This window comes from Microtus pennsylvanicus, chromosome 7, assembly GCF_037038515.1.
Source record: "Microtus pennsylvanicus isolate mMicPen1 chromosome 7, mMicPen1.hap1, whole genome shotgun sequence".
NCBI classification, from domain to species: Eukaryota; Metazoa; Chordata; class Mammalia; order Rodentia; family Cricetidae; genus Microtus; species Microtus pennsylvanicus.
In genome coordinates, this window is record NC_134585.1 from 29,863,406 (window position 1) to 29,891,114 (window position 27,709).

Below are 27,709 nucleotides of genomic sequence, written 5' to 3' on the forward strand. Positions count from 1 at the left end.
ATCCACCAACCTGAAAGAATACAGTAAAATATGTAACGACTAAAGTAGCAGTAACAAATAATTTCTTCCTAGGAAAAAGGGACAGAGGAAGCAGAAACGCAAGGGAAAAGCTTCCGGCGCCTCGCACGCCACTGTAGAAGATTATGAACTGATCCTTGACGGAGAAGGGAAAAGTCCGGAACTGGTTACTGACATAGAAGAGAGTAAACACGCCTGGAAAGGGGGAGATACATATTAGAGCAGCAGGGCATGGGTGGTGGCGATGCAGAGACTCAGCAAGGTAGCCCGATCCTCTCACACCCAAGATCACTCACCCCCAACAGACCCTTTCTCAAGGCTCGGCGTTTCTGTGATATTTTGGCTCCTTGAGTTAGAGAATTTCCTTGGTTGCTCTCTCTCTCTCTCTCTCTCTCTCTCTGTGTGTGTGTGTGTGTGTTTGACAGACACAGAGAGAGATTAAAATAATAAAAATCTTGATTTGATTTAAAATAAATAAGAGTCATATATTTCTAATCTATATCCACATTTGTGGTGCCTTTAAAGCCAGTTATAGATGTCCGTGGAATAAAAACCTCTTATCTCATATTCAGGGAACACCTCCAAGAAGTCTGCAGTTTGAAGGTGAGGTGAGACCACTCAGTGAGAGTATACATGATGGGAAGATCCCTCACACGACGGGCAGACTTGGTGCTTGAGGTTCAGGTAAACAAGTGAGAAAGTTTGCAAGAGTTTAGGGTTGGGGGTGGACATGGGATGCTTCTTGTGTGTAGTAGTAAATGGAGGTGGGAGGGCAGGAGAATTCATGAAAAGCATAGAAGTGGTTTCCACTGTGCAGATTCCCCATGGCCATTTCTTCCACAGGAAAGCCACTACCACATACTGGTTCTTGGCAAGCAAGGCTTTTATCATCTGCTAAGGCTTTGAGAGAGTCTTAGAAGTGCCATCTCTTTATGTCCCCCTGTGCTTCTAACCCCATATCTCACAGAAAGCATTTTTTTTATATCAGGCATATCAGACTACAAGGAACAACATAATTTATGGGTTTTGTTGGTGGGTCTATTTGAGCTTCTCTTCACCTTCTAGCCATGTGACCTTGGGCAAAGTTCTGCATCAGTCCCTATCATCAGATAGGGCACAGTCAGCCCTCAGTTTCTGCAGGAGACAGGACACAGGGCTCTAGCCGATGCCCATGTTCATGAATGCCTAAGTCCCTTTCTATTATGTCAAGTGTTTTTGGGTATAGTCTGTCCACATTCTCTTGGGTACTTGCAGTTATCTCTAGATTGCTTACAACATGGTTGCTATGCTGTATCGTCTAGGAAATGATAACAAGAAACAAAGCCTGCACGTATGCAATACAGATGCATTTCTTTCCTCAAAATGATGGAGCTGTGGTCGGTTGAAACCACAGCTGCAGAGCCAACAGATACAGAAAACCTAGTATACTTACCTAAGTTTGCGGATGAAAAGTTAAACCAACACCTTTCTGATACGTAACGGAAAACATTGCCTCTTAGACATAAGCCTTCGTAATCAGGAGCTATGGTTGGAGATAATGAGTTGGGAAGGAGAGACAACAGGCAATGACCTGTATTCTCACCCTTGCTCTTAAAGCCATGGTGGCCTGCCCAAGCCAGCCACTCTCTAAACTTTGGTTCATCAATTCTCTAGTAGAGGATTACAGTGAGGGGCTGGATGATCACTCAGGGTAACAGAAGCCTTCCATCTGGGTGGCTCCTTTTCCTGTTTGCTTGGCTGACTCTTTCTCACTTCACTTCTCTTGACATTAGTACTGTTTCCCTGTAGATCTGGAGAATATCATAACAGGAAGGGATTGATAATTTTATCCAAACCTGTTATTTTTAGGCTGAAGAACAAGACTTTAAATAGATAAATGTCTGTCCAGCTCCAAATAGTGAGTCAGCAATCACACCAAATTCGATGTGAGATTTTAAGTTTATATCACAACAGCCTTGATTTTTTCACCAAAAATTAGCATATATTCAGCTACTCTTTGTACTGTTTTAATATTTCTATATTCTTATCATTTTAAAAAATTTTAACATTTATTTTATGTGTAAAGGTGTTTTGCCTTCATATATGTATGTGTGTGCAAAACATGTGTGCAGTATCCATGGAACATTAGATCCACTGGAACTGGAGTAACCGATGGCTGTGAGCTATCATATGGATGCTGGACCTCACACCCAGGTCCTCGAGAAGAGCTGACAGGGTTCTTAACAGCTGAGTCATCTGAGCCCTCTTGTCTTTCTCTTTGCAACCCCAAAGCTATTATAAATTAATTTTAATATATATTAAAAATTGACTGAAAACAAGTGGTAAAATTGTTTAAAATATAATTTCTAAAATAACCTCTCTCTCTCTCTCTCTCTCTCTCTCTCTCTCTCTCTCTCACACACACACACACACACACACACACACACAAATATCTATGGATCCTGTGGTACAGAACTTGCTTTAACTTTACAACTCAGCACATATCAATGGGTTAATCTCAATGATTTTGAAGCCAACCTGATCTATATAGTGAATATCAGACTAGCCACGACCACACAGTAAGATCCTATCTCAACTATATTATATGTAATGTATATTAGAGATGGGCTTCTTATACATACAACTTTGCTTCGATGGTATAGAAAATACATGTCTCCATCTCAGCCTCTGTTCCTTTTGTAGACTCATTTATATTCTTCTAATAAAAGGCCAGCATAGATAATGTAAGTCAGTACTAATGAGTTACATTACTTCTATCTCCTGAAATATAAGTGTATAGCAACCACTGGATCATATTCCTTATAATAGGAATAATTTCCGGAAGTGAGGTTATTTATAGTATTCTAATTAATGTTATAATTAAGAGTGCTCACCTTCTCTCTCTCTCTCTCTCTCTCTCTCTCTCTCTCTCTCTCTCTCTGTGTGTGTGTGTGTGTGTGTGTGTGTGTGTGTGTGTTTATACACAGAGTCCAGAGGTGGGGGTGGGGAGAGGTCATTGTCTCCCTTAATCTCTTAATCTTTTCTCTGCCTTATTTTTGAGATGGAGGCTTTTGCTGAAAATGAAACTCACTGGTTGACTGGACTGGCTGACCACAAACAAGCCCCAGGGATCTTCCTGCCTCCCTCTCCAACATCCCCCATCCCTGCCCTGGAATCTGAGGCATGGGTAGCAATTCCTGGTTTTCGTGAAGGTTCTGGGGTCCTCATTCTAGTGCAGCAAGCACATTACTGATGGAACAATTGCCCCAGTCACCCAAAATGAGCACTTTAAAAATAGTAATTCACTCCTTGATCCTTCGCTGGCTTTATAGCCATCACTCGCCCATCCCTTAGATCAGCTGCACTACTTATGCAAATGCGTCCTGACTGTGTTGGTCTTACATAGATACAGTTTGTGTGAGATCTCACTTATCCGGTATCCGAAGTGTAAATGCCCACAGTTTATCATCTATATCTGAGTTAACATCTAAGAGGCTACAAGCTGGCAAGGAAGCGGGGCAACAGATATATTTACTGAGTTATTTTTAAATGTGTCCATGTGAAAGTGATCTCGCTCGTCAAAACACAAAATATTCCCTGCTCCATCCTCGCTTCTGAGAACCTCTAGTCAGCTGGTGGCTCTGGTTTGACTGAGGAGGGCAAATTAACTGTTTCTGGTCAGTAAGGATGAGCTGTCTACACTCCCCTGTGCAGGAAAATCCTAGCATGGGCTCCCTCCTTCTGGTTCAACACGGGGAAGAAGCAGGGCAGGAGCGTGTGGGAGCCCTGGTGTCCCTTACTGATGGCTCTCCAGATCTGGCAGAAGACCAGTGTGAAGCAGATGAACGCCCAGTTCCACTCGTGGTTCTTCCCGATGGTGGACACGCCCATGAAGATGAAGATCAAGGTCTCGCTCACGCTGCTCAGCATCTTCATGAAGTACTTGATGGTCGTGTAGGACGTCTGGGACACGTTCTCCTCCACGTACTTTTTCATTGTCACCGCACAAGCTGTGATTCTACGAAAGAAGCAGAGACTCAGGGAGAAACAGGACCGCCACACCACAGAGGTGACCTGCTGAAAGCAAGGCTTTATATAGAGCAAGCCCACCTCACTCCAGAATCTGTGTCTCATCCTGTCTCTGGGCCTGTCGGTCTCTGACTGTGGACCACAGATTTGGTGCCTTGCTCTTCAACCAGGTATAGGAAAAAGCAAGTGTGGTAGGAAGATAGGTGTGACATGGCCTTCACACAAAATACACACACACACATACACACACACACACACACACACACACACACACACACACACACACACTGGTAGGTCGTTCACTCAGGAAAATCAGAATCAAAATGCAACCCTTGCTAGAGAATACTTGACTCTGTCTTACACCAAATTAAATCTACTTCAGTTCCACAGATCGAACACTCAGTATGCTCTCTTTTTTAACTCAACTTTCTCCTTGCCTCTGTCTCCTGGGTGCTGCCATTACATATATACCCCATCCAGCTCCCAAATGGTGCTTCTTAAAAACAGCAACATTATTTAAATATTTCAAATGTTTCTTTTCTGGATCCATTTGCCTTGGATAGAGTAAAGAAAACCCTTTTCTTATCCTCAACGTTGTGGTTGTTTTGAGGTGCAAAAATAACGGTACCTAAAGTCCATATTATTATATTTAATGGGCATAAGGATTTTTTTTTTTTTTAGATTTTTCGAGATAGGGTTTCTCCATAGCTTTTTGGTTCCTGTCCTGGAACTAGCTCTTTTTTTAAAAAATATTTATTTATTTATTTATTTATTTATTATGTATACAATATTCTGTCTGTGTGTGTATGCCTGCAGACCAGAAGAGGGCACCAGACCCCGTTACAGATGGTTGTGAGCCACCATGTGGTTGCTGGGAATTGAACTCAGGACCTTTGGAAGAGCAGGCAATGCTCTTAACCTCTGAGCCATCTCTCCAGCCCCTGGAACTAGCTCTTGTAGACCAGGCTGGCCTCGAACTCACAGAGATCCGCCTGCCTCTGCCTCCCGAGTGCTGGGATTAAAGGCATGCACCACCACCGCCTGGCTGGGCATAAGGATTTTTATATAATACAGTTAAAGCTTCCTTCCTGGGTAGAGACCAGACGTAAGAAGCCAAACTGAGAAGCCTCATTCTAGGAGACACATTCCAAGGATATGGGGTTGAGCACTTAAACAAATGACTTCATTAGGACAAACAACTGGACCTCAGCGCGTAGCCCACTCACCCAGCTTTACTCTTTCCTGGGGAGAGCGTGACTTAGGATAGGGTTGGAGAGAAGCAGCCACAGCTGAACCCAGAGTGGAAGTTCCTTATGGCATGTCTTCCATCTACCTTAAAATTATTACTATTATTGTTGTTGCTGCTGTTGTTATCACTATAATACTAATTATTATTATTATTATTATTATTTTGAGACAGGGTCTCTCCTGGCTGTCCTGGAACTCATTATGTAGACCAGGCTGGCCTCAAACTCATAGAGCTCCACCTGCCTCTGTATCCTGAGTGCTGGGATTAAAAGTGTGCTCCACCACGCCCGGTTCTAAAATTAATTCTTTGAGGGAGAAAAGAAGCTGCTCAGATGGCCTTGAAGCTTGAACTGTTCCAGCTCTTCCTCGCACCAGCTTTCCCCCAACGTTTTAAATTGACAGTCTGACTGCTAGAGTTCCTCAGGCAAATGTCGCAGAGAACATTTGTTTGGCAAGGGCTTGAGTCAGCTTTCAGAAATGTAAGAAATCCTAAACTCTGCAGTGCCTCCGGGGACTAGTCTCGGGCTTTTCCCAGAAACACAGGCTACCCAGCTCCTAAACCGTCCGCCTATTTCCCTGGGTCTCCTTCCACCGAGTGTACTCACGCCAGGATGCCGGAGAGATAAAGAGTCTCGGCGGCTAAGTACGACAGATAGCTGAACATGAACACGATGAGGGGCTCAATTGCAGAGATATTCTGGGTGAAACGTGTGATAAAAGCCGAAATGAACCCAAAAATAATGCCGAAAAAAACTCCCCCGCAGCCCACGATGACAAATCTGGCGCACCCAGCCAAAATGTCCACAGGTTCTATGTCCTCAAATTTATGCATCTTAGTGAAGGCGATTAGTATGTTGTATAAGACCTGGGAAAACACAGATGAGAGAGACAGGAAATGGGTGTTAGGACTTGTTAAACATGGACTCTCTCAACTCGGCATTCCGTTAAACAGAGCACCAGAGCAAAGGGCACGGATATTAACACAGCTACCCAGTTTTTAAATGCACTGCAACATATGTAGACCCATCCAGATTCACTGAACAAAAGGGAAGTATTTGGATATTGATAATCAAGTGCATGACAAATGTTTGAGGAGGTGGGGATGCGCTAATTATCTCAATTTGACTATTACATATTGTACACACATATTGAATTATATATTTCACCCCATGCACAAGAACAAAGGAAAGTAATAATAATGATAATGATAATAATAATAATAATAATAACTCCTCTCTGTGTGCCAGTTTCTCTGCTGAGATTCCTGTTTCGGTTAATGTATTGCCTCCCTGCTTTGGGCATTCACTTCCTAGCTGTATTATAAACCTCGCAATTTCTTTTAGTTTTCCCTTTAAAGTAAGCAACAAGGTTAAACTCCCTCAGCAGAGAGCAGAAGGAGCACAGGGGAAAGGGGCTTCTTGGATGTTCTTTAGGTCCCTCGGGGAGAAGTCAGCCATGTTGATATGACGACTTCCGGTGGAGCCTACCTGAGTCACTTGCCCAGAAAATAATTCCTCCACAGCCTTGTGGCTCCTGCCTCTGTAAAAGTCCTAGCATGTGCCACGTGCTTGGGTTTAAACCTGCCGGTGCGTTCTCTGCTAGCCCAGCTCAACCTGTTTCCCTGGGTCCAGTCTTCTCCTCTGAAGACCTTCTACCCACTTTGGAGCCCAGAATCTCCACCAAGAGCACCAAGGTTTCATCAAGTCTGGCCATGCTTGCCTTTCAGAAAGTGGCCTTTAGTTTGTCCAGCACCCCTTGGCCAGTCCGAGGTTGGCTGACTCGGCCAACTTCTCGGTTCTCCACTGGTCAATCCAGGTCTTTCCCAGTGACATCAGAATCCATGCAGGCTTGTGCACACTGCTAGGCTTCTCCAGGCCTGAGCTTCCTTATATAGATGCACAGGGGACGTGCGGCCTCACACATGCTGGGAATATACCCCACTCCTGAGCACTCATCTAGCGCATCTCGAGTTCTTATTTTGTACTTCGAGATAGGATCTTAATAAGCCGCCAATCTGGCTTTGAAACTCATTTTATAACCCAGCAGGTCGTGATGGTTAATCTTCACTGCCAACTGAGTAGGATATAGAATTGCCATGGAAACAGTAATTCCAGTGTGTCTGTGTCTGCCTGTGAGGGAGAGTCTAGATTGAGGTACTGAGGTGGGAAGACTCGCCTAAATCTAGGCAACGCCATTCTCTGGCTGTGAGTTCAGGACTGCATAAGAAAGAGGAAAGGACCTTGGCATAAACACGCATCTCTCTCGACTTCCTGGATGCAGGGGGCAGAGGGACCCATGGCCTCAGTCTCCTGCCACTGCAATGGTCTCTATGGCCCCCAACTGGAATATGCCTCTCCTCTCTTAAGTTGCATCTTGTTGGGTATTTGGTCGCAGCAGAAGAAAAAGTAACTAATTCATAGGCCTTTGACTTGTAATTCCTCTGCCTCTACTTCTCTTGTAGTTGGGAATATACACCATCAGACCAGACTATCTATACTCTTCATTGGAGCCTAACAGCTTTTGAGCTCTGGCTTTGGCGATATCTACAGGGCTTGCCAGACTGCATGCTTCTTCTGCAGACTCTGGCAGCTCAACCTTGGTTTGCAGGCTGCATCAGCTATTCCTTTAGAGTTGATATCCTGATCCTGAGCACTCTGAGTCTGTTCTAGGCAGTGCCTCTGTTGATTTCCCACATAGAGAGCTTGGCAATTAATGATCATTTACCAATGATTGATTTCTTTATTTTATTATTAATTATATGTAAAAGTGTTCATCGCAGTGTACCTTGTGCGTGTATGAGTCAAACTACATGTGAAATCCAGAAAAGGGCATCATATTTCCTGGAGCTCAAGTTACAGCTGAGTGCGTGCGTGCGGGCTGGTGGGTGGGCACACGCGCGTGCGCATGTTTATATGTGTGTGTGTGTGTGTGTGTGTGTGTGTGTGTGTGTGTGTAAGAGAGAGACACTTGATGAGGGTGCTGGAAACCAAACTTAGGTCCTCTGAAGAATAGTATGTGCTCTTAACCCTGAGCCATCTCTAACCGGTCATGCCAAAGTCATCTCTAGATTGGAATCTTAACATGAATAAGCAAAGTACATTGAAACCAAGCCTTCTTTAAAGCCACATTCTAAGAAAAGCCTCACGTTCAAGCAAAGTTTCCAGTAACAAGGGGTCTATGAGGAGGGAGGGTATCCTTTTCCAAGAACCCTGAAGTCAGCATGTACCTTGTTTCATTCACTGTAAAATGGTATGTATGTATGTATATATGCAGGTATGTGTGTGTGTGCAGATATGTATTTGTGTATGTATATGAGCTGACTAGTCTTATGTCGACTTGACACAAGCTAGAGTTATCTGAAAGGAGGGAACCTCATTTGAGAAAATGCCTCCAAAAGATCCATCTGTAGGGCATTTCTTAATTAGTGATTGATGGAGGAGGGCCCAGTCTGTGGTGGGTGGTGCCATCCCTGGGCTGAAGGTCCTGGATTCTACAAGAAAACAGGCTGAGCAAATCATGGGGAGCAAGCCAGTAAGCAGCACCCCTCCAGTGGCCTCTGCAGCAGCTCCTGCCTCTGGGTTCCTACCCTGTTGGAGTTCCTGCCCTGACTTCTTTCAATGATTAACAACAGTACAGAAGCATAACCCAAACAAACCCTTTCCTCCCCAACTTGGTTTTTGGTCATGGTGTTTTGCCGAAGCAATAGAAATCCTAACTAAGTATGTGTGCACTTATTTTCCTGCCTACCTTTGTGAACTATCAGAAATTTTACAGTATGGCCCTCATCCTTTGAGTGTGAGCTTGAGGAGCAGGTAGTTCCTGGAAGCGGCTCAAGAATCTGTCAACAGACCTCATTCGATACGCCTCATTGACATGAGACTTCTGATGAGAGAATAAAGCCGCAAGGGGAAAGCCCAGGACACATCTGAATATGTGTACTAGTCTTTTCTTTTTAATGTCATAAGCAGCTAGCAGCAAGTTTGACCAGAGATAGAAGTATGAAGAGATTATAGCCAGGCTTTCCTCCTTTCCCCAAAGAGAAGTTTGAACTCAGCAGAAGAAGAAGTGGCTGGGGATAATGGAGAAGGAGAGAACACCATGCAGATTTGCTGGAAGGCAATATGCACTCACGCATACACACAGACTGGATGGAGTGAATTTCTGAAATAAGATCACTACTTTAAAAAGGAGAGGCTTGCTTAAGGACTCTTGAGTCAGATTAGTACACATGCACGCACACACACACACATGCACACAGAAAACACATACACACATATGTATGTACACTAAAATGCAGAAATATTGAGATGGGGAGTGAGGAGATGACCTCCCTGCTTACTCACGGTCCCTCCTACAGAGACCATGGCAAACATTATGCATTTGTCTCTCTTGGTCCTGTGTGTCCTGCCTGTGTGATGTGGGTCATCAGTTTCTGTGCCTGGGGCACTCAGAGGTCCTCAGATCTCTGGCTGCAGAGAGGGAAACTCAGCGCCACCTATACTTAATTCCCATCAGTTGTCTCCAAGGAGGACCGAGGTGGCACGGACACTAAAGAGGTACCCTTTCCAGGAAGACAGATACTCTTCTGATGATGCCCTCAGTCTGAGGGCTCTACAAGGGTGAGGTAAACTCTAAGAAAGTCAGCAAGACAGTTCCTGCCGCCTTCCCTCCTTCCTCTGTGTGTCAGAGGCCAGGCTATCTGGTTTTCAGGGCTGGCTCTCTCTCCAGCTGCCCTACAAGGGAGTCTCCCTAATTACACATTACACATCTGATACCCTCTGGGCGTTTGATCTACGGGTGAGCTAAACAACACCTATCAAAGGATTTATGTACCAGACACGTTTTGCAAAATTGTTCTTATAATTCAAGCAAAGTTTATTGAAGCATGTTTTGGGAAGAGCTTTGATTAGTATTTGAAGTTTGCAATTTGGGGTTTTTGAGTCATTCCAGAAGAAACTGGGCTTGTATCCTGACTCATTTAGTCTCATATCACTTCCTAGCTGACCGCGAATCAATCCACACATGGGTCTTTGGAACTTTGGACATCGCTCCTTCAGGCTGGATTCACAAAGGAGCGAAGCAGGGCTGCAAAAATGGTTCCACAAACCTACAGAAAGTGGGTTTGAACGCAGTGACGCGGGCACTCATTTGACTCTCAAAGCAGAGGAAATTCATGGACCATAATTGCAGCTCAAAGATTTGCCTATTGTTTCCACAAGCACAAACTCTTTTGCATAGATTCCCAGATTACAAAAGGCTACACAGCCATCAGGACCTACCTTGACCCTGGATTCCAGTGGTGGCGAATATAGAAAGATGTCTTGGAGCTTTCCGAAACTAAGTGTCATCACAACTAACAGACTACTTTTACACACAATTCATACTATTCTGTGAAAAATCTTGGCCTTTCAAAAATAGCAATATCTGGCTATCATTATAATGGCAAAGGATTTTCTTTGGATTCAATATATTTCATGTATGAACAAAGACACCAAATCCAAGGTCCCTATAAGACTCATTTGTTCCTCTTATCTCAGGGACAGAGTCATGCTACCTTTGACAAAGGCCCCCAGTCACCCATGGCTGTAACTGAAGCCACTGTTCATAAAGCTTATTAAGTGCGGAAACCCCTCACATGATAACTAAGTACGTCAGCTGACCCACTGACACTCAGATGTGGAATGTCAATTCTAAATGCGAACACTTCTCTCCATCTTCTCAACTTGGTGGAGGACTGATTTCCATCTGACAGACCCACTGCTGAAATGAGTGCATTCTGGCCCTGCTACACACCCATCAGAAACCGCTTTAGTGACTACACAGAGACCATGAACAAAAAGTGTGGACTCGAATGAATATTTCCTCCTTAGTGCTACTCATTTCGGTGTTTAGCGACACACAGTGACCACGACCCTATGACCTTGATGAGGTCACCAAGGAGACAAAGGTCACTATTCTAGCAAGGCTATGGACTCCTAGTGATCTTCCTGATTCTGCAGGCTTCCTCTGAGCTTCAGGGCTTTCTCTATAGAAGTTCTGAGAATAGCTATCCTCATGGTGATCTTCATCTTAGGAGAAAATGTTTGGTGTTTAACCTTTGGCATGATGCAAGCTGTAAGTTTTCTATCTTACTGAAAACAATAGGTCTGGAGAAATGGCTCCGTGATTAGGAGCATGTGTTGTTCTTACAGAGTTCAGTTCCCAGCATCTTCATTGTGGCTCATAAGCATTTGTAAGTCCAGTTTTGGAAAATCTGTGAGCATCATGGATATAGGTGGTGCACAAACATGCAGGAAAAATATTCATACACATAAAACACAATCTTTAAAAAAAATCTCCTAAAATAAAAATAAAGTTCTAAAAGGTTTCTTACTCCTCCACATTGTCACGAGCATTTATCACAAATGAGAGATGAATTCTCTCAAATAATTGACTATATTTGTAAATAAAATCATTTATTTTATTTATGTGGTGAACTGAATTCACAAATACAATTCATTGTGGTAATAATTTTTGTGCTTTTCATATATTGTTGAAATTTATTTTATAGTATTTTATTAATTAATTTTTGGTCAGTAGTCATGATGGATTTTGTTCTGTAGGTTTTTTTTTAATATATATTTGCCTGGTTTTGGTGTCAGGACAAAGCTGGCTACATAATAAGGCTGGAAATTAGCCCTTTCTCCATTATATCTGAAAAGGTTTATGTGGATTAGATATGATTTCTCCTTCTAGGAATAAACAAGATATTATTTTAGTTATTATTTATTACCATTATTACAATTGCTTTACTATTGTGACCTTTGATTAGCTATAGTTTTTCTTGTTACAGGTAGGGTAATATCATGGATTTTGATCTTTCATTTTTTTGAGATCTCTTTTACTTTTTAAAATAATCTTTTCTCATTATACATACCAATCCCAGTTCTTTCTCTCTCCTCCTTCTCCCACTCACCCCATTCCCCATCCATTCCTCAGAGAGGGTAAGGTTTCCCATAGGGAGTCAATAAAGTCTGACACATTACTTTGGGGCAGGACCAAGGCCCTCCCCCTGTATCTAGGCTGAGCAAGGTATCCCCCCACAAAAAGCATGGGCTCCAAAAAGCCAGTTCAGAGTTTTCAATTTTTTTAATAAAGAGGTTTTAAAGCTGTAAGTGTTCCTTAAAGCACATAACATATAAATTATGAATGTTATATTTTATTATTTCATCAAAATGTTATCTAATGTCTTTCATAGTTTCTTTTTTTGAGCTATGGAGTATGAAGAAATTATTGCCTAATTTCTAATTAGTAAAATTTTATTTTCATTTTATTCTGGTATAGGTGGACAGTGAAAGCCCTCGGAATGGCCTGAAGATTTCTAAATTTATAGATTTTTTTAATTGTTAAAAAAAGTTGTCATTTCCAGTAAGCATGCACTTAAAGAGGAATGCCCAGCTTTGGGTCACTAGACATAGTGCTCACAAATGGCAGCTCGGACAAAGTGGCTGGTAGGATGCTGTCCCTTTGTGTCCTGCAGGCATTTCCTAGCTTGTCCTATCACTTCCTAAGACTAAGTGAAAGGCATCTCCGGCACGGCTGGTCGAGCAGTCATTTCCTACTGGTGAATTGTCAAATTTTATTTCATGTTTTGTGGACCCTTATGAGTAGATTCATATACATGAGTGAGTTCTGGATATCCTTATGAAGCAACATTTTCATCATAATGATGTACTCTTCTTCACCTGTGCGGTGCTGTCTATTGCTAGAGTGATTTGATCTCATGCCTGTGTGACTGTACCAGCATCCTTATGTTACCTGCCTACTTCTTTCCTGACTCAATGGTATGAAATCTGATCAGAACCAGAAGAGAAACGGGGCAATCTGTTGCAGCAGAGTGTTAATGAATGCTGAAACATGTTCATAGTGGGGCTCTGGAATGACGACCCTCACTGTTTACCCTGAATTTCTTGTCCTCCGACAGACACATTTTAGGACTGCACTTGTAGCCTTTTAGAAGCTGGTTATCGCCGGTCTGACAGGTCATGTTTTGAGGGCGGTAGTTTTGAGCAGAGTGGAACCTGTCATTTTAAGGATGGGTCTCTCACTTCCTAAAATGACTATCCTCTTCCCTGTGGCACAGTGACCAGCAGTATTCAATCTGGTGGATGTGATATGGGGTGTACTCTTAAGTTAGGGCACAGAGAAGAAGGTCTCCTAAGAAGGTGCTTTAGATTTAAAAGGCTTTGAACCTTGGGTAACCACCGTGGAGAAATAATCCCAATCGTGCCCCCAAATGTACAGACCTGCAATCCAGGCAAAAAAAAAAAAAAAAAAAGCTTAACAAAAGATTTGTTCATAAGCTTAGAAAACTGGGGACAGTGATTGTTAGAGGACCCGGCTCCTCCCATGAATCATACCTGTCTCCTACCCTTAGAGGCTCATTTTCTATTCCACGTCCTATTATAGCATGAACAATTTTTTCAGGTAGCTTTATGTCTTGATACTTTTAACCCTCAAACTATAAGCCAAACTCAACTCTTTGAGTCATAATCAAACTCACACTTTGTTAGAATAACCCCAAATGATGCCAAATGACTAAGACATTCCCCAATAACCAAAGTTGGTCCTGGGACTGAGGAGGAAGAACGTATAAATTACTATATCCTAGAGGCAAAATCAAAGGTTCTCTCCTCATCCAATTATGGTCTAATGCTATAATGCAGGCTTGTAAGATGTATAATTTGTATAATTCCCAAACTGTAGGGAAAGTACTTGCGCCCCAGAAACCCCTCCTTCTAGAATCCGCCTTGTGTGACTTTCCACACGAAACTGACCCTATTATTTCCACACTGCAGCCCAAATGCCCAACTGCGAACATTAGGACAGGGGCTGGCAGAGGAGGGTCACACAAAAGTCACAGTACTCGGAAGTTCTCCTGGCTGTGTCTGAAATGCCAGGGTGTTCTTTCCCATCAGGAATTTCCATGAAAATATTACATAACCTCCTACAGGACCTTTGCAGCTGGGACAGGTTCTAAGAAAGCACAGACTAGGAAGACGCATGGTTCTGGGTTAAAATAATAGTTTAGCAAGAAGGATTCTGAAGGCTTACAGTTTGGGGACTCAGGGCGGCAGTCAGGCTTGCTTTCACATCTAAGGTGCTTGGTATACTTGGTTGGGGAGTTCAGGGTCCTTCCTGGTATTAACAGAATTGCATCTGGGTAGTTTCCTGCCCTCATTCTCATTATTCCCGAAAGAGTTAAAGGGCCAACACTCTCCTCCGATGTGTTCCTTCTCCTCTAATTTCTGTTCCTATAGCTGCTCAACTCCAGCTCCTGACAACGAAAGGCAGCTTGTCAACTAGCTAAATTTTATTCTTTTTTCCTACCCATGTGATGGAAGTGAGTGTCCACCTCCGAGTGGCTCAGAAGAGTCTTCTGGTTCAAGATCAATCGGTATAATTCAATTCTCAATTATTCTCTTCCTTTAAGCGGAAGCAAATGATCCAAAGGTGTGTTTGGGAGTCAAATTTAAAGGAACTGTCATGAAATCATAGTTAAAGGCCCCTGTCCAAGAGTATATACTTCTAGCATGCCACGGAGGGTCATGCCCTTCCAAAGGTGCAAGTTTTTCTAGTTGGAAAGCCTGTAATGTAGACACTAGATATTTCGGGGACAAAGTGTCACCCAGTTGTGGAGGGGCTGATGGTTAGAAATGTCTCTCCATGTCGGTAAAACTCCATCCTCTGAAACATACTCCTGGGGACTTCAAATGATTGTCTTTACTTTTTGTTTTTTGTTTTTCGAGACAGAGTTTGTCTGTGTATCTCTGGATGTCCTGGAACTCACTCTGTAGATAGACCAGGCTAGCCTCAAACTCATAGAGATCCACCTGCCTCTGCCTCCGTGAGTGCTGGGATTAAAAGTGTGCACCATCATCTCCCGGCTAGCCCCCATTTATTCTAGCTCCTGCCACCTTCCACCTTTCCAACCTGGCCACTGGCTACCGATTGGTGCTGCACCACACACACACACACACACACACACACACACAGACACACACACACCGGTCCTACCATGTCTCACTGTCAGAGGGCAAGCTCACCAGATAAGCCTCCAGATACTTTGACTGGCAACACATTTCTAAAGGCAAATATTGGAGTCCCAGTAGGCGGCTCTGATTCCTCCCCTGCCACCAGTAAGCTGGAAGCCCCCTGAAGAGGTCTTGCACTTAGTCGCAGGCCCCTGAGCTGACCAAGCAAGAATTCACTACTCTGTTTGCCTGAGATTACATCTTTATCTCTGTGCCTGGTAGTCACCAAAATGTTGTGATCTCGTATGGCTCTTCCTCTGGATTGTGAGGACAAAAGGATGTTTATTCATCACCTACCATTGCTAGATGTCCGGAAGTCCCATTTCATGACCTCACAACCACTTTCTCAGGTTGGGGAAGTCCTTCCCATTTCAGATATAAGGAAATGGACTTGAGATGCTTGCTCAAAAATGATGTTTGTGTAGTTTCATATCCCCTCATACACCACCTCTCATATGGTTTCTTTCAAGAACTGGGCCAACACGCATTGACATAGGATAGAATCTCACATCTCAATGGACTCATTGCAAGCTGGAAAGATCATGGTTACAGTATACTAAACCCACTTCATCTAGCCCTTAGCCCAGCCCAGCATCCCAGCACACTGCAGAATGTCAATCATTTCCTCTCATCAGTGGATGCTAACTGGGAAGGAGGTGGTCCAGACAAAGCAGAGGAAGACTGCCTCAGTTTCGGTCTCAGACCTGATCCTGTGGAGCTTCATCCTACCAGCTGAGGTAGAGTAAGAGATGGGGAGAGATTGGGTGGGTATTTAGAACCATGAATGAAATCACCTGTTGCTTATCCAGCAAGTTGATATAGACAGATAGATAGATATAAATAGGAAAATAAACATCTATTCCTATAGCCAATGGGGTGAGCCACATTTAGAATTAACTGTCCAGCTATAGTGAGCCAGAAGTGTTCATGGCTGATGTGAAAGTCACAGACAGGAGCCACTCAGTGCCCTTCCCAGTCCAAAAACTTATTGTACTTAAAGCTAAATATGAATTTTCCACGGACCCTATGAGTGGAAGAATGTCTTTATCCCGACTCTACAGCAAGAAGAGACGTGAATGAATAGTTTTGCCTAAAGCCTTGTGTGACAATTACTAAACCTGTCATTTCTATACAAGAGAAAGATCAGCTGTGTCACTAAATTTGAGCCTAGTCCAATCACTAATAGGTGCGGCTAATTGTTTTTGCACTCTTAGGCTCTTTGGGGGACTCACCACCCATTCGCAAATACATACATGAAGCTTTTTCTTACTTAAGAATACCTAGCCTTAGCTTGGCTTCTTTCTAGCCAACTTTTCTTAAATTAGCCCATCTACCTTTTGCCTCTGGGCTTTTGTCTTTCCCTATTTATGTATTTCTTTCTTTACTTCTTACTCCGTGGCTTGCTGTATAGCTGGGTGATTGGCCCCTGGAGTCCTCCTCCCCTCTTTTTCTTGCTTTTTGATCTCTTCTTCCCAGATTTCTCTTCCTATTTATTCCTCTGTCTGCCAACCCCACCTATCACTTCTCCTGCCTTGCTATTGAATGTTCAACTCTTTATTAGGCCAATCAGGTGTTTTAGACAGGCAACATAACACAGCTTCACAGAGTTAAACAAATGCAACATAAAAGAATGCAGCATATCTTTGCATCATTAAACAAATATTCCACAGCATAAACACATGTAACTTATCTTCAACTATTATTCTTCATCAAATAGGTAGGTTTTTCTCCTCTCCCTTACAGCTCAGAGTTAAAATTCCAAAAGGTAAGAAGAAAATGGGAGGGAAATGGAAAGACCAGAAATGGGCACCGAGGTCTGCTCTGTAGCCCAGGAAATATTAACTTCTTGCATCTGGTTTGCTTCGTTTTTGAATGGAGGATATTTTTCATGCTTCATAATGAGATCCATAAATTTAATAAAATAGTAAATACAAAGCTGGCCCCCGTGGGTCCTGGGCTGAGAAATTCTGCCTATGCCTTCTTCTAGGATCTTAGCCAGAAGACTCCATTAGGGATTAAGTGATCTTAGGGTACCTTTTTTCTAGTAATATTTGAAATACATTTTATTTTTAAAAAGAAAGTTGTAAATATTCAAGTCACACAATATCATACCTTAATGGACACATCCTGATAATAAAATGATTGTTGTAGAATAACTGATTCTCTCTCTCTTTCTTTCCCTCCCTCCTCTCCCCTCCCCCATCTTCCTTCATAGCAAATCTCCAGTGTAGATTGCAGTACTGGGTTACTGGGCACAGTTTGTGTCTCTGCCCTACTGGCCGCCATTGAAGGTCTGTCCTAGCTATCAATGCCATAGCCCGAGAACGCCACAGAAGGAAGGAATAACTGGAAAAGCATGAGCTGAACCCCTGATGTGGTTCGTTCTTGGTGAATCAGATTCATAGATATGTCGACTGTTCTAGAAATAAGAGCTGCACTGCCATCACATGTAACCCTCAAGCCGCAGGCCACCTCTGGGTGACTCAGACCTTCTGCAGGGTTGTGACTGCTGCCCTTGGGCAGGCTCTTTGCTCAATGAAAGGGTGAGTACAAAGCCCTCAGCTCAAAATACCATTGGACGACAGAAAGTACCAGTTGCTCTGAGCTGCTTTCTAAATCTAGCCCTGGGCTTCTCTGGTTTCACTTAGGGACCCAGTGGTGCTCCAGCACACACTTAATACTCGCTGTGTTGTGGGCGACCAAAGATGAACATGTGGGCAACCCCACCAGAGCCAAGGCAATGGCAACGTTGCCCAGCCGAGGTCACAACATCACTCTCAGCAGGCACTACAGTTACTCAGAAATTATAATCTTATTTTGAAATGATGAGTCTTTAGAAGCCTCTATGTGGAAGCCATTTAGCCTCGAGAAAGTCAAACAAATGTCACTGGTGATGGCATTGCCACCGGAAACCACGGCGGGGTTGGCTCTGAACCGGCTGTCAGAGAAACCTCAGGGTGAGACCTAATCCGCTCTCAGCGGCAGCAGGCAAGAACTTGCTTTGGTAATGAATCCAGATGATTTCTCAGCAAGAATTTCTGCCTATCACATGATCACGCTCCTGATAAAGAGACCACGTGTTCCGGGAAAATTAAAGAAATCAACCCTATCTGTAGGAGCAAAAGCTGATAAAGTCTTTCTGGAAACGCTTGGCGGCTGAGGTCACCCGAGTTCAATGTCATGTGTTACCTTGGCATTTGGAAAAATTCAAAGGTGCCCAGCCTAGCTGTAAATTCCTCTTAACCCCATTGCTTCACGTTTAACAGTCCCAACCAGCCAAGTCTTCTGAGCACAACTGCCAGGCTGTGCTCCCTCACATTCCCTTGCTAGTCTGCAAAATTCTTCATGCAATTCAAACGCATCACTGAAGAGCAGAGTAGCTCCAGCCTCCCGCCTGCCCTCTCCAGCCCTGCTCCCCTCAATCTCTAAGCCTCATGCCTGCCTCCTTTAACCTCTGCTGGTGTGTTCTTTTCCTAGGGCACTCTGTGTGGTTTGGGGATCTTACTTGATGCCCCTACTCCCTGGGATTGGGTTTATACTTTCTAATCACCTGCAGTTGGAGCAATCTGCAGTTTCAGGTTGTATTGCTTTGGGTGAGAATGGCCCCCATAAGGTCATATGCCTGAATCCTTGGTCCCCTGTTGGTGGAACAGCTTAAGGATTAAGAAGTGCAGTCTGCTTGGAGGAAGTGTGCCTCTGGGCGTGGGCTTTGGGGTCTCAAAGGACTTACTCCATTCTCACTATTCTCTCTGTCTCCTACCTAAGGATCAAGACATCAGCTCTCAGCTTCCTTTGCTCGGCTGTCATGCACTCCAACCCTCTGAAACCACAACCCAATTAAATGCTTTTTTTTTACACAGCCTTGGCTTTGGTGTTTCACCACGTCAATGGAAAAGGAACTAAGACACAGGTATGATCTCTTTGCCCATCCCCACAACTCTAGGGTGGTAGCCTCTCTTTTGCCAATGGGGTAAAGAGGAAGTGATTAAAATAGCCACATGTATCAAGTTTTAAATCTATATACTGCTTAACTTGGAAATTTCATTACTGACAAAATATTGTTTATAGATAATCCCAAATGCAAAAATAATTCCAGGAAGAAATAAAGCTTATTTATTGCAACATTATTTACATAAAAAAATAGAAACCATGGAAATAATCGCCCACAGAGGAAATTGTAAAATAAATTGTGTTAACGTATTGTGTTAATTAACTTTGTTAATTGTGTTAATTAACTTTGTTCATCTACAAAGCACTGTGTAACAGCTGAAGAGACATGCAAGGACCCAGGGTGGCCACAGCAACACATATGGAATGTGATCCCTCGGTGTTTGCCAAGACACTATGCATCCGCATCTGTGCAGGAGCGTATGTATGCATGTCTCAATGACCAGAGGAATTTTATTTTAACTTCATCTAGTGTCTCATGATATGTGTGTGCGCAAATATACATATAGACATGTATTAAAAAACAAAGGTATTGTCTAGACCAACAAGAATACCAAGATTGGCTGTAAATAATAGTTTCTCCATGATAAATAAAAAAAAATCCTTGAATTGACAGGTAAATTGAATTATGTATTTTCTATTCCTTTTCTCTCTTTAAAGCAACTAATGAAAAGTCAGATACAGAAAGTGGATCCGTCGGAAATGTTACCAGAATTTAGGTCACAACCATGACAAGGAGAGCCGAGGCAGCCCTGACCGCTGCGGCCACCCCAGCCCCAACCCTCCGGGGACGCGATCTGGGTGACTCACCACACTGATTCCGTCATTGAGCAGGGCCTCCCCGAAGATCATCATGTAAAGCTGTTCGTTCACGCGGGCCTCCTCGAACACAGCCAGGACGGCCACGGGGTCCACCGCCGAGATCAGGCTACCGAACAGCAGGTTCTGCAGCAGGTTGATGTCGCCAAGGCCGAAGGCTTTGATCTGGCAGACGAAGTAGAGGGAGAGGCCAATGCCAAAGGCATTGATCAGGGCCCCCAGGCCTGCCCACCACAGGATGGAGCCAATGTTCTCAAAGAAAGGCCGCGTGGGCATGAAGTAGCCGCTCTCCAACACGATGGGCGGAAGGAGATACAGGAAGTAAATGCTTGAATCCATGACTGGAGGCGATTTGTGGTGGGTGCCAAAGATGATGCCACCCACCAGCGCGCCCACGATGATGAGGAGGCAGCTCTCTGGCATGAGGTGGGGCAGCTTATGGTAAAGGTGGAAACCTGGGCACACAGAAGACCGGACATTAATCTTTGCCAATGAACCAGGCTACATGGAGAGACAGTAGGGTGGGGTGGTGCATAAGCGGCTGGCTGCTCTGAGGTGGGTATCGCATCTGCTGCAGGAACTTGGGAGTGTCACCTAGATTAACCTCACTGCCACCAGTAACGGCCTGTGGTCCCGCTGCTTCCCTGCCTTCTGCTTCTTATAAGGGTACCAAAAGACTCACGAGGGGGAAGGGGGGAAGTGGGTGTGAAAAGCATACACGCATGCGTCACCCAGTGCCTAGCTCACTCGGAATCTGACCAGCTCTGAGATCTCTTCTTATTCCATACTTACTCCACAGCACAGAAATAAAACTTCTGAATTTTGTCTTCCCTCTTAACTTAATAATGTTGCCAACTGGACCCATGGGAGAAGAAAATAGGGTCACATTCTTATGAATGACCCTTGTCGGTTTTATTAATTATGTAATCAACCCAGATTTCCTCCGTCACTATTCTCCTTATCTGTCCCTAAAGTCCACCCCTTCCTCTCCATTTCTACCTCCGGAGCCTTTATTTAGGTCCTTATATTTCTCAGGCTATTGGTTGCATAGCTTTTCTATAGTTTGGATCTTAAACGTCCCTTTAAAATCTATGAATCTACTCATGTCAAAGGATGTGCTATAAGACAGGTAAAACATTTACTGACAACACCATTGTGCCTGTGACGTCACAGGAACTGTGCTTTCTGGCCCAAGACATGCCCAATATCAAGGCAGCCAACATTCTAGCATGGGTGGGTGGGGAAGGGACACACTAGACCCGTGCCTAGCAGAGGAGCTATCGAGAGTAAATGGCTGCTAGAAGAGAAAGAATCAGGGGTGTGCTTCCTGGTGGGTTCACCATGCTCCAGTAGGTGACCCCAGACCTATGCACTAGTTGGACTTCATGGGGTCATTAAAAATAATTAAAGAGGTGTATGAATCTGGGAAGCAGTCTTAGGGTTATCCAGGAAGAGTTGGGAGAGGTGAGTGGGGGGTGAATATGATCTAAATGCTATACGTGCATGTAGGAAATACTAAAAAAAAATTAGCTAAAATGGAAATATTATAATTATCAATTCTGATGTCACTTTGTATAAATATACACTAAAAGGCATAAAGATATTTCAGAAATGATGGTAAATTTTGCTCTAATCCGAAGCCAAAATGCATTTAAATTTTATTTTATATATAGAATTCCTGTTAGTAACTCAAATAGCAATTTTAAAGTCAAGCATCTAAACACAACATAATTCGAAGCCGGAGGAATTTAACGTGTTTAGGGATGATGGTCAAAAAGTATCAGAAGTGTTTTTTTTTTCTATACTACACCATGGCTTTTCTACCCGTTCAGAAACTGTCATGTGGAACTAAGGCGCAACACTGTGGTCCACAGTGCACAGCAGCCTCAAGTAAGAACCAAGCGTTCGAGGCAGTGGTCCCTGTGTGAGCAGTTGCGCACACCCTGCATGCTCACAACCAAGGCTGCATGGAGACCTCGTGACGCAACATGATCAAGCACGCACAAAAACACCCTGATCTCATTACACACTTGATTTCTGGATTGATTGTTGGCCAGTTCTTCAGGAACCTTTTCTGTTATTGTTGCTACCAAGCTTTTCATGACCCTAAATTCCAGTGTACAAGTGTGTGTGAGGTTGGAAGAAGGTTAAAGAAGCTATAGTCTCTGACCCTGTCTCAGTTCCACCTAAGATGTGGAGGGCACTCAGAGCACCATATGGATTGTAAACTAATGGTATTTAAGCACTCTTCTGTAAAGAAAAACATACTACTGACTTTATTGAGGTAGAAAGTCAAAGATGTAAATTATATGGCATCTCCCGCGGTTGGCAAAGTTTTAATGGTAAGACACAAATAAATAAGAAGACAGATATAATATGACCTATGAGACTTTAGTAATATGTACATAAAATATTCTATAAATACAAAGACATCAGCATTCAGAGGATCATCAAGGGGTCCTCAAGCCACACCCCCTGCCCCAAGCGCCTCCATCCTTCAATACAGCCAATCAAAATCCTTTGCCAGCAGGCTCCTTTCCTGTCTTGTTGCTGTTTTCCCCGCTTAAATTGTCCTTTTCCTTTGTTTTTGGGTCCTGCTCAGAATTGGAGGCTAACTCTTTCCAACTCCCCACGAAAGGAATTAATATGTCTTCCTCAAAAATTAATGTCTTATCAAAACAATTTATCTCTCTGATGCTTGTTTAGTAACAGTGATGCTTATCTCCCACTTTCGTGCATGACTTATCTGTACTTGAGTGCAAATTCTCCCAACTCCAGGAAATGCTTTACATCATTATATTGCTTACCAGTTTACATCATTACAGCGCTTAACAAATATCAGCAGCTAAGTCTGTGTAACAGCTGGGTCTCAAAGTATTTGAGTGTATGAATGAATGAATGAATGAATGAATGAATGAATGAATGGGCTAAATGTCCATCAGAGATGCTTTCTTATGGAAGGAACTGGGTGCCTTGGGAAATGGCTGAGATAGCCACAGTTGTGTAATAGAATGAGAAGCATTTTAAGTGAGGGGAGGGAGCTTCAAGACGAGAGAGAGAGAGAGAGAGAGAGAGAGAGAGAGAGAGAGAGAGGTAGAAAAAGAAAAAAAAAGTGTCCTAACAGACACTTTGTTCCCTCATTGAGAGATGCCACCTGGCTTCAACAAGGTATCAATTAGTAAGATTATTAAGGAAAACTGGAAGATGGTGTTGTGCCGTCTAACAGGGAGCTTGGCTTCTAAATTACCTAAGGTAGATTTTTTTCCAGAGGCTTTGGAGAACCAGTGAATGTCTCCTTGGAGAGTTTTATGTTTAGCTTTATAAAAAGAAGATGTGGGTCTTCCTCAGAACTACTTTGAACTGCTCCAAGATATATATGCATACGAGAGTATGGGGTGTGTCTATGTGCATGTGTGTACATATGTGTGTGTGTGTGTGTGTGTGTGTGTGTGTGTGTATACAGGTTGATACAATTGAGCAAAGTTATCACCAAAGAATGTGACTCATACTGTCAGTTAGGCTTCCCTGGTGTCCAGACCAGTTGAGGGCCTTCTAAAGCCTGGGTTCTCAGTTTGCTAATCACATTTTTAACCTTCTTAGTTTCTTCTTCACCCTCCTTATTTTTGTCTCTCAATTCGTGTTTATTTTAATCAAACTTAACTTCTAATTTATGCCGTAGAACTGGAAGAGCCTGTGTGTTTTCTCGGGACCTACGTTTTACCATTCTGGCTCCTGGTCCTCCAAGTGCATCTACCTGCCTCAAGGTGACATGAGTCTGCAGAGTTGTGGCAGAAACAGGCCACTCGCTTGTCGCATTGCAATAGGAAGTGCTTAAAGCATTTTACACTTTAAATCACGTGTCCCGCCGGGCGGTGGTGGCGCACGCCTTTAATCCCAGCACTCGGGAGGCAGAGGCAGGTGGATCTCTGTGAGTTCGAGACCAGCCTGGTCTACAGAGCTAGTTCCAGGACAGGCTCCAAAGCCACAGAGAAACCCTGTCTCGAAAAACCAAAAAAATAAATAAATAAATAAATCACGTGTCCCCCTTGGGGAAGGAGAGCAGATTTCACAAAGTCAGTCACTTTCCATCTTTATAACCCCAGTGCTTGAACGGAAGTGGGAAGAAATGCTCAGGTCCTGGGAAATGGAAGACAACTTTCAATGCTGTTCTTCCTATTGGTCCCGGAACCGGTTCCGCAGTATTCTAAGAACTGTGATGGAACTAAGAGATAACTCACAGTCAGAAGTGACCTGAATTATCTTTGTTCTATAATTCGTGTTTATGGTTTTATAGCTGGCTATTTAAAAGGAATGGGGAGTATTCAGCTATTTTCCTCTCACAGTGCTGACCAGTGAGTTCTCGGTTAACCCCTTAAGGTCCAACCCATTCGTTTCCAGGTATTGCCTGGGTACTCTACAAATCAGACGTAATACACGATGGTGAGAATAAGGCTGAAAATTATGTTATTGTTCATAACCTATAATCTGAATATTCATAGGCATTCCTTAGATGTTAAAGACTAGAAACCATCATCATTACCATCATCTTTACTGCTATTACTATTTATCTCTCATAAACAAGTCATCATAGTACACAGAATGTCAGGCTCAGTATTTGGCACATAGTGGATATTTAATAAATAATGCCTCTTTTCAGTTCCCAGTGCTTACAGCGTATAGACTTTTCTAGATTCCTGAAGACTAGCAATTATAAACTCATTCTTGAGTAAGTATGTTTCAACTGAAAACCTACAGTAACTTTCCTTTCTGAAATCCTACTGAATTCCACCATCAGGAAAGTCAGTAACATTTAACTGAGAGTCCCCTGAACAACAGTGTCTCCCACAGTCTCTTCGTACTTCCTGATAGTAAATTCGGGGCACATGCAACATGCCCAAATAACAACCCCTCATGCAAATGTACAAACACCAATAAATTGGGCCCTCCTCTGCTTCTAGATGTCTAGCGGTAGATAAAGGAGCCAGCTACTCAGCAACAGCTCTGTGTTCTAAGGACCCTTAGAGCTCCAACCATTGCCAAGCTGTTGCCAGCTGTTGCCAGCTGTTGCCAAGCAGAGGGAGAGAAGCTGTGGGAGAGGGACAAGGGGAGACAAATAATACTCCCCGTTGTTTACAAATGGCACAAAAGTATCATGGGAGACAACTTTGAAGGTTCCCATTATCCATCCACCAAATGAAAGGTGCCAGACCCGGGTCTGGCTTGAGCACAGTCTTCACCTAGAGAGCCAGTTTTGCTCACGCACCCCTTCAAAGATGGGCGCTTGGTGTAAGCTCACCATTCAGCAAACTGCAGGAGATTTCTCCCAACCGGCCCTTTCTGCTCCATTTTAAACTTTCATAGCTTAAGAGGCATAGGCTTGAAAGAGGTACCCAAGTACTCCCAAGCCCCTAGCCCACAGGAAGGAAGGAGTTACAGAGACAGACAAGAGCCCATAAATATTCACTACAGACTACACATGGCTCAACCTACATCTCACGTCTGTCATATATATGCATGTACATGTACCCATGTATGTTTATACATGTACGCATGTAGAGATGTTTGAAAGATTCTACATCAACAAGGCAATCTGTGCACTCAAACTATCAACAGTTTATCATAGAGAAGGCAAAGGCAATAGTATATGCAGTAACTGGCATAACTGTATGGATTTTCGACTTTGGAGTAAGCAGTTTTAAGGAGAGAGCAGTGCACATTGGTGGTAGAACGTGAACCACTACTGTGGCTTCTGAAGAAGAAACACTTGACTAGAGCTCAGCGCATTCACTGGAGCTCCCTTCCACGCACAGAGGAAATCAGAGCGGCTGGCAGCTCCATCTGAGTTAGGAGGCAAGCCATACTTTACAGGCAGATATTGGCTCGTATACCCCGCACCCCATTGCTGGGGTGTTAAGAGTTGCCTGTGGTTATTTTTCTCCTTGCTTCCTGTCACTTTGCAAGAAACGTGAGTCTGTTGGAAAGAATAAACAACCAAAGCTATTGACAAATTACAGCACATGGCTAGGAATGAAGGAAGATCATGTTACATAAAGAAATATTATTCAATCTCTGGCGTTCCCCAAGCTCTGTACACGTTACATTTTATATTCTTTTAAACATGGAGCATTAGATTTTTATATGACAGATAAGTCACATGACTGTGTTCTCGAATTACAAAAACAAAACAATAAATGGTGTAGGCATATGCATTTAAATTTCAAACGCAGTCCTGAAGCATTAAACAGCCATGGCTTTCTCCTGATTTCAGGGAATATGATTTTAATGCACTACAAGCAACGGTTAATATCTGCTTGACTCATCGGCTGTCTATGAGAGATTTTCATATGGGATAAGAAGTAATCCTCCTTAAACATATATTTGAGGACTTACCGATCTTTGCAAGAGATGCAAGCAATATCCAGAGGGTGACCTCATAGGGAATTTGAACATAGTCATAATCCAGTTCAAACACAGATATTCTTTCATCGGGGTCTGAGCTGGAAGCAGCAAACCGAGCATCAGGTGCCTGCTGGGTAGTGGAGTTGGAGGATTCATTCACATATGAGGATGCTTCGGAACATGCAAGGACCATCAGCCATAGCAACCAGTTCCAAGAACGAAAAGCCATATGCCTTGCCAGACCCATGCCTGTGGGTCTCTTCCTACACACCTGGGGCCTGATGTGTGCCGTGCATCTGAGGCGGGCGTTTCCAGTCTCGTTACCCGAGTGAGAGACAATATATGTGCAATCCAGAAATCATTCCCCAACGAGTCCAGTGTGATGATTCTGCAGGTACATGCTTCCAGATCTTCTTAAAATCTGCCGTTGTTCGAGCAGCTCAGCTTCTCCGGCAGATGTAGGCTTCCAGTGAGCTCTACCTGCACGACCTTCATCCGACTGTGAACTAAAGAGAAATCTATGAAGAGAAATTTCTCTTCATTCGGAGCTGTTTCCTCACTCACTGAACACCGGCTTCATCTCGTGAGTGTAAATTGGAAAGGACGCTCATTCGGTGAACCACTGAAGTCCTTGATAAGGAAGGAATCCTTCCTGCCCTGCTGGATCCCAGGAAGAAGTCACCTGTAGTGTACCTGGTCCTCCACCCCTCCCTCTTCGGTCTCACCTGTTTGGAACCGGTCAAAGCTGCAGGTAGCTCTTGAACCACTCCTAATTATTTGCTTTGATTTGACTTTTGTAATGAAATGCTTGCTCTGAAGATTCTTCGCAGGCTACGCTACTGACACCTAGTGGGCACCTGCAACATGGCACCCTTTGCGAGTTGGTAATGACAAATTGCTAAAAATGCAGTTAGCATCCAAACCAAGGCTCTTTTTAAAAGAGGAAGGGCTGTTAATATGTATGCCAAGCCATGAGGAGGAAATAGGACTGTCTTGGAAGACCTATAGGACTGTCTTCATAGACAAAGGAGGCGGAGGCAAGGCAAGGACCAAGAAGCAAATGAACGCTGGATTTCTTGGCCAGTTATAAATGAAAGAAACAAGGCTTCCTCTCTTTATACACTTCACAGACAGTTTCTACAAAGGAAAGAAACCAAATAAGAAGTTGGATGAGTGTGTCTGCAAACCCAGTTGTG

General features: G+C 43.5%; 1 protein-coding gene across 2 annotated transcripts in view; it reads right to left on the reverse strand.

The window, feature by feature from the left end:
* The window catches only part of Slc9a4 (solute carrier family 9 member A4), a 51,807-nt gene extending 24,484 nt beyond the window's left edge, over window positions 1-27,323 (reverse strand). Inside the window, exons 1-5 of one of the 2 annotated variants that reach the window (XM_075980287.1) lie at window positions 26,505-27,323; window positions 20,106-20,569; window positions 5,880-6,139; window positions 3,798-4,015; window positions 11-213 (exon numbers count right to left, since the gene is read on the reverse strand). In XM_075980287.1, the coding sequence (XP_075836402.1) occupies window positions 11-213; window positions 3,798-4,015; window positions 5,880-6,139; window positions 20,106-20,569; window positions 26,505-26,760 (1,401 nt within the window). In that variant the 5' untranslated portion in view covers window positions 26,761-27,323. The remainder of the gene's footprint in view (window positions 1-10; window positions 214-3,797; window positions 4,016-5,879; window positions 6,140-20,105; window positions 20,570-26,504) is intronic. The other variant, XM_075980288.1, reaches the window with a different exon arrangement.
* Between the last annotated feature and the right edge of the window lie 386 nt (window positions 27,324-27,709).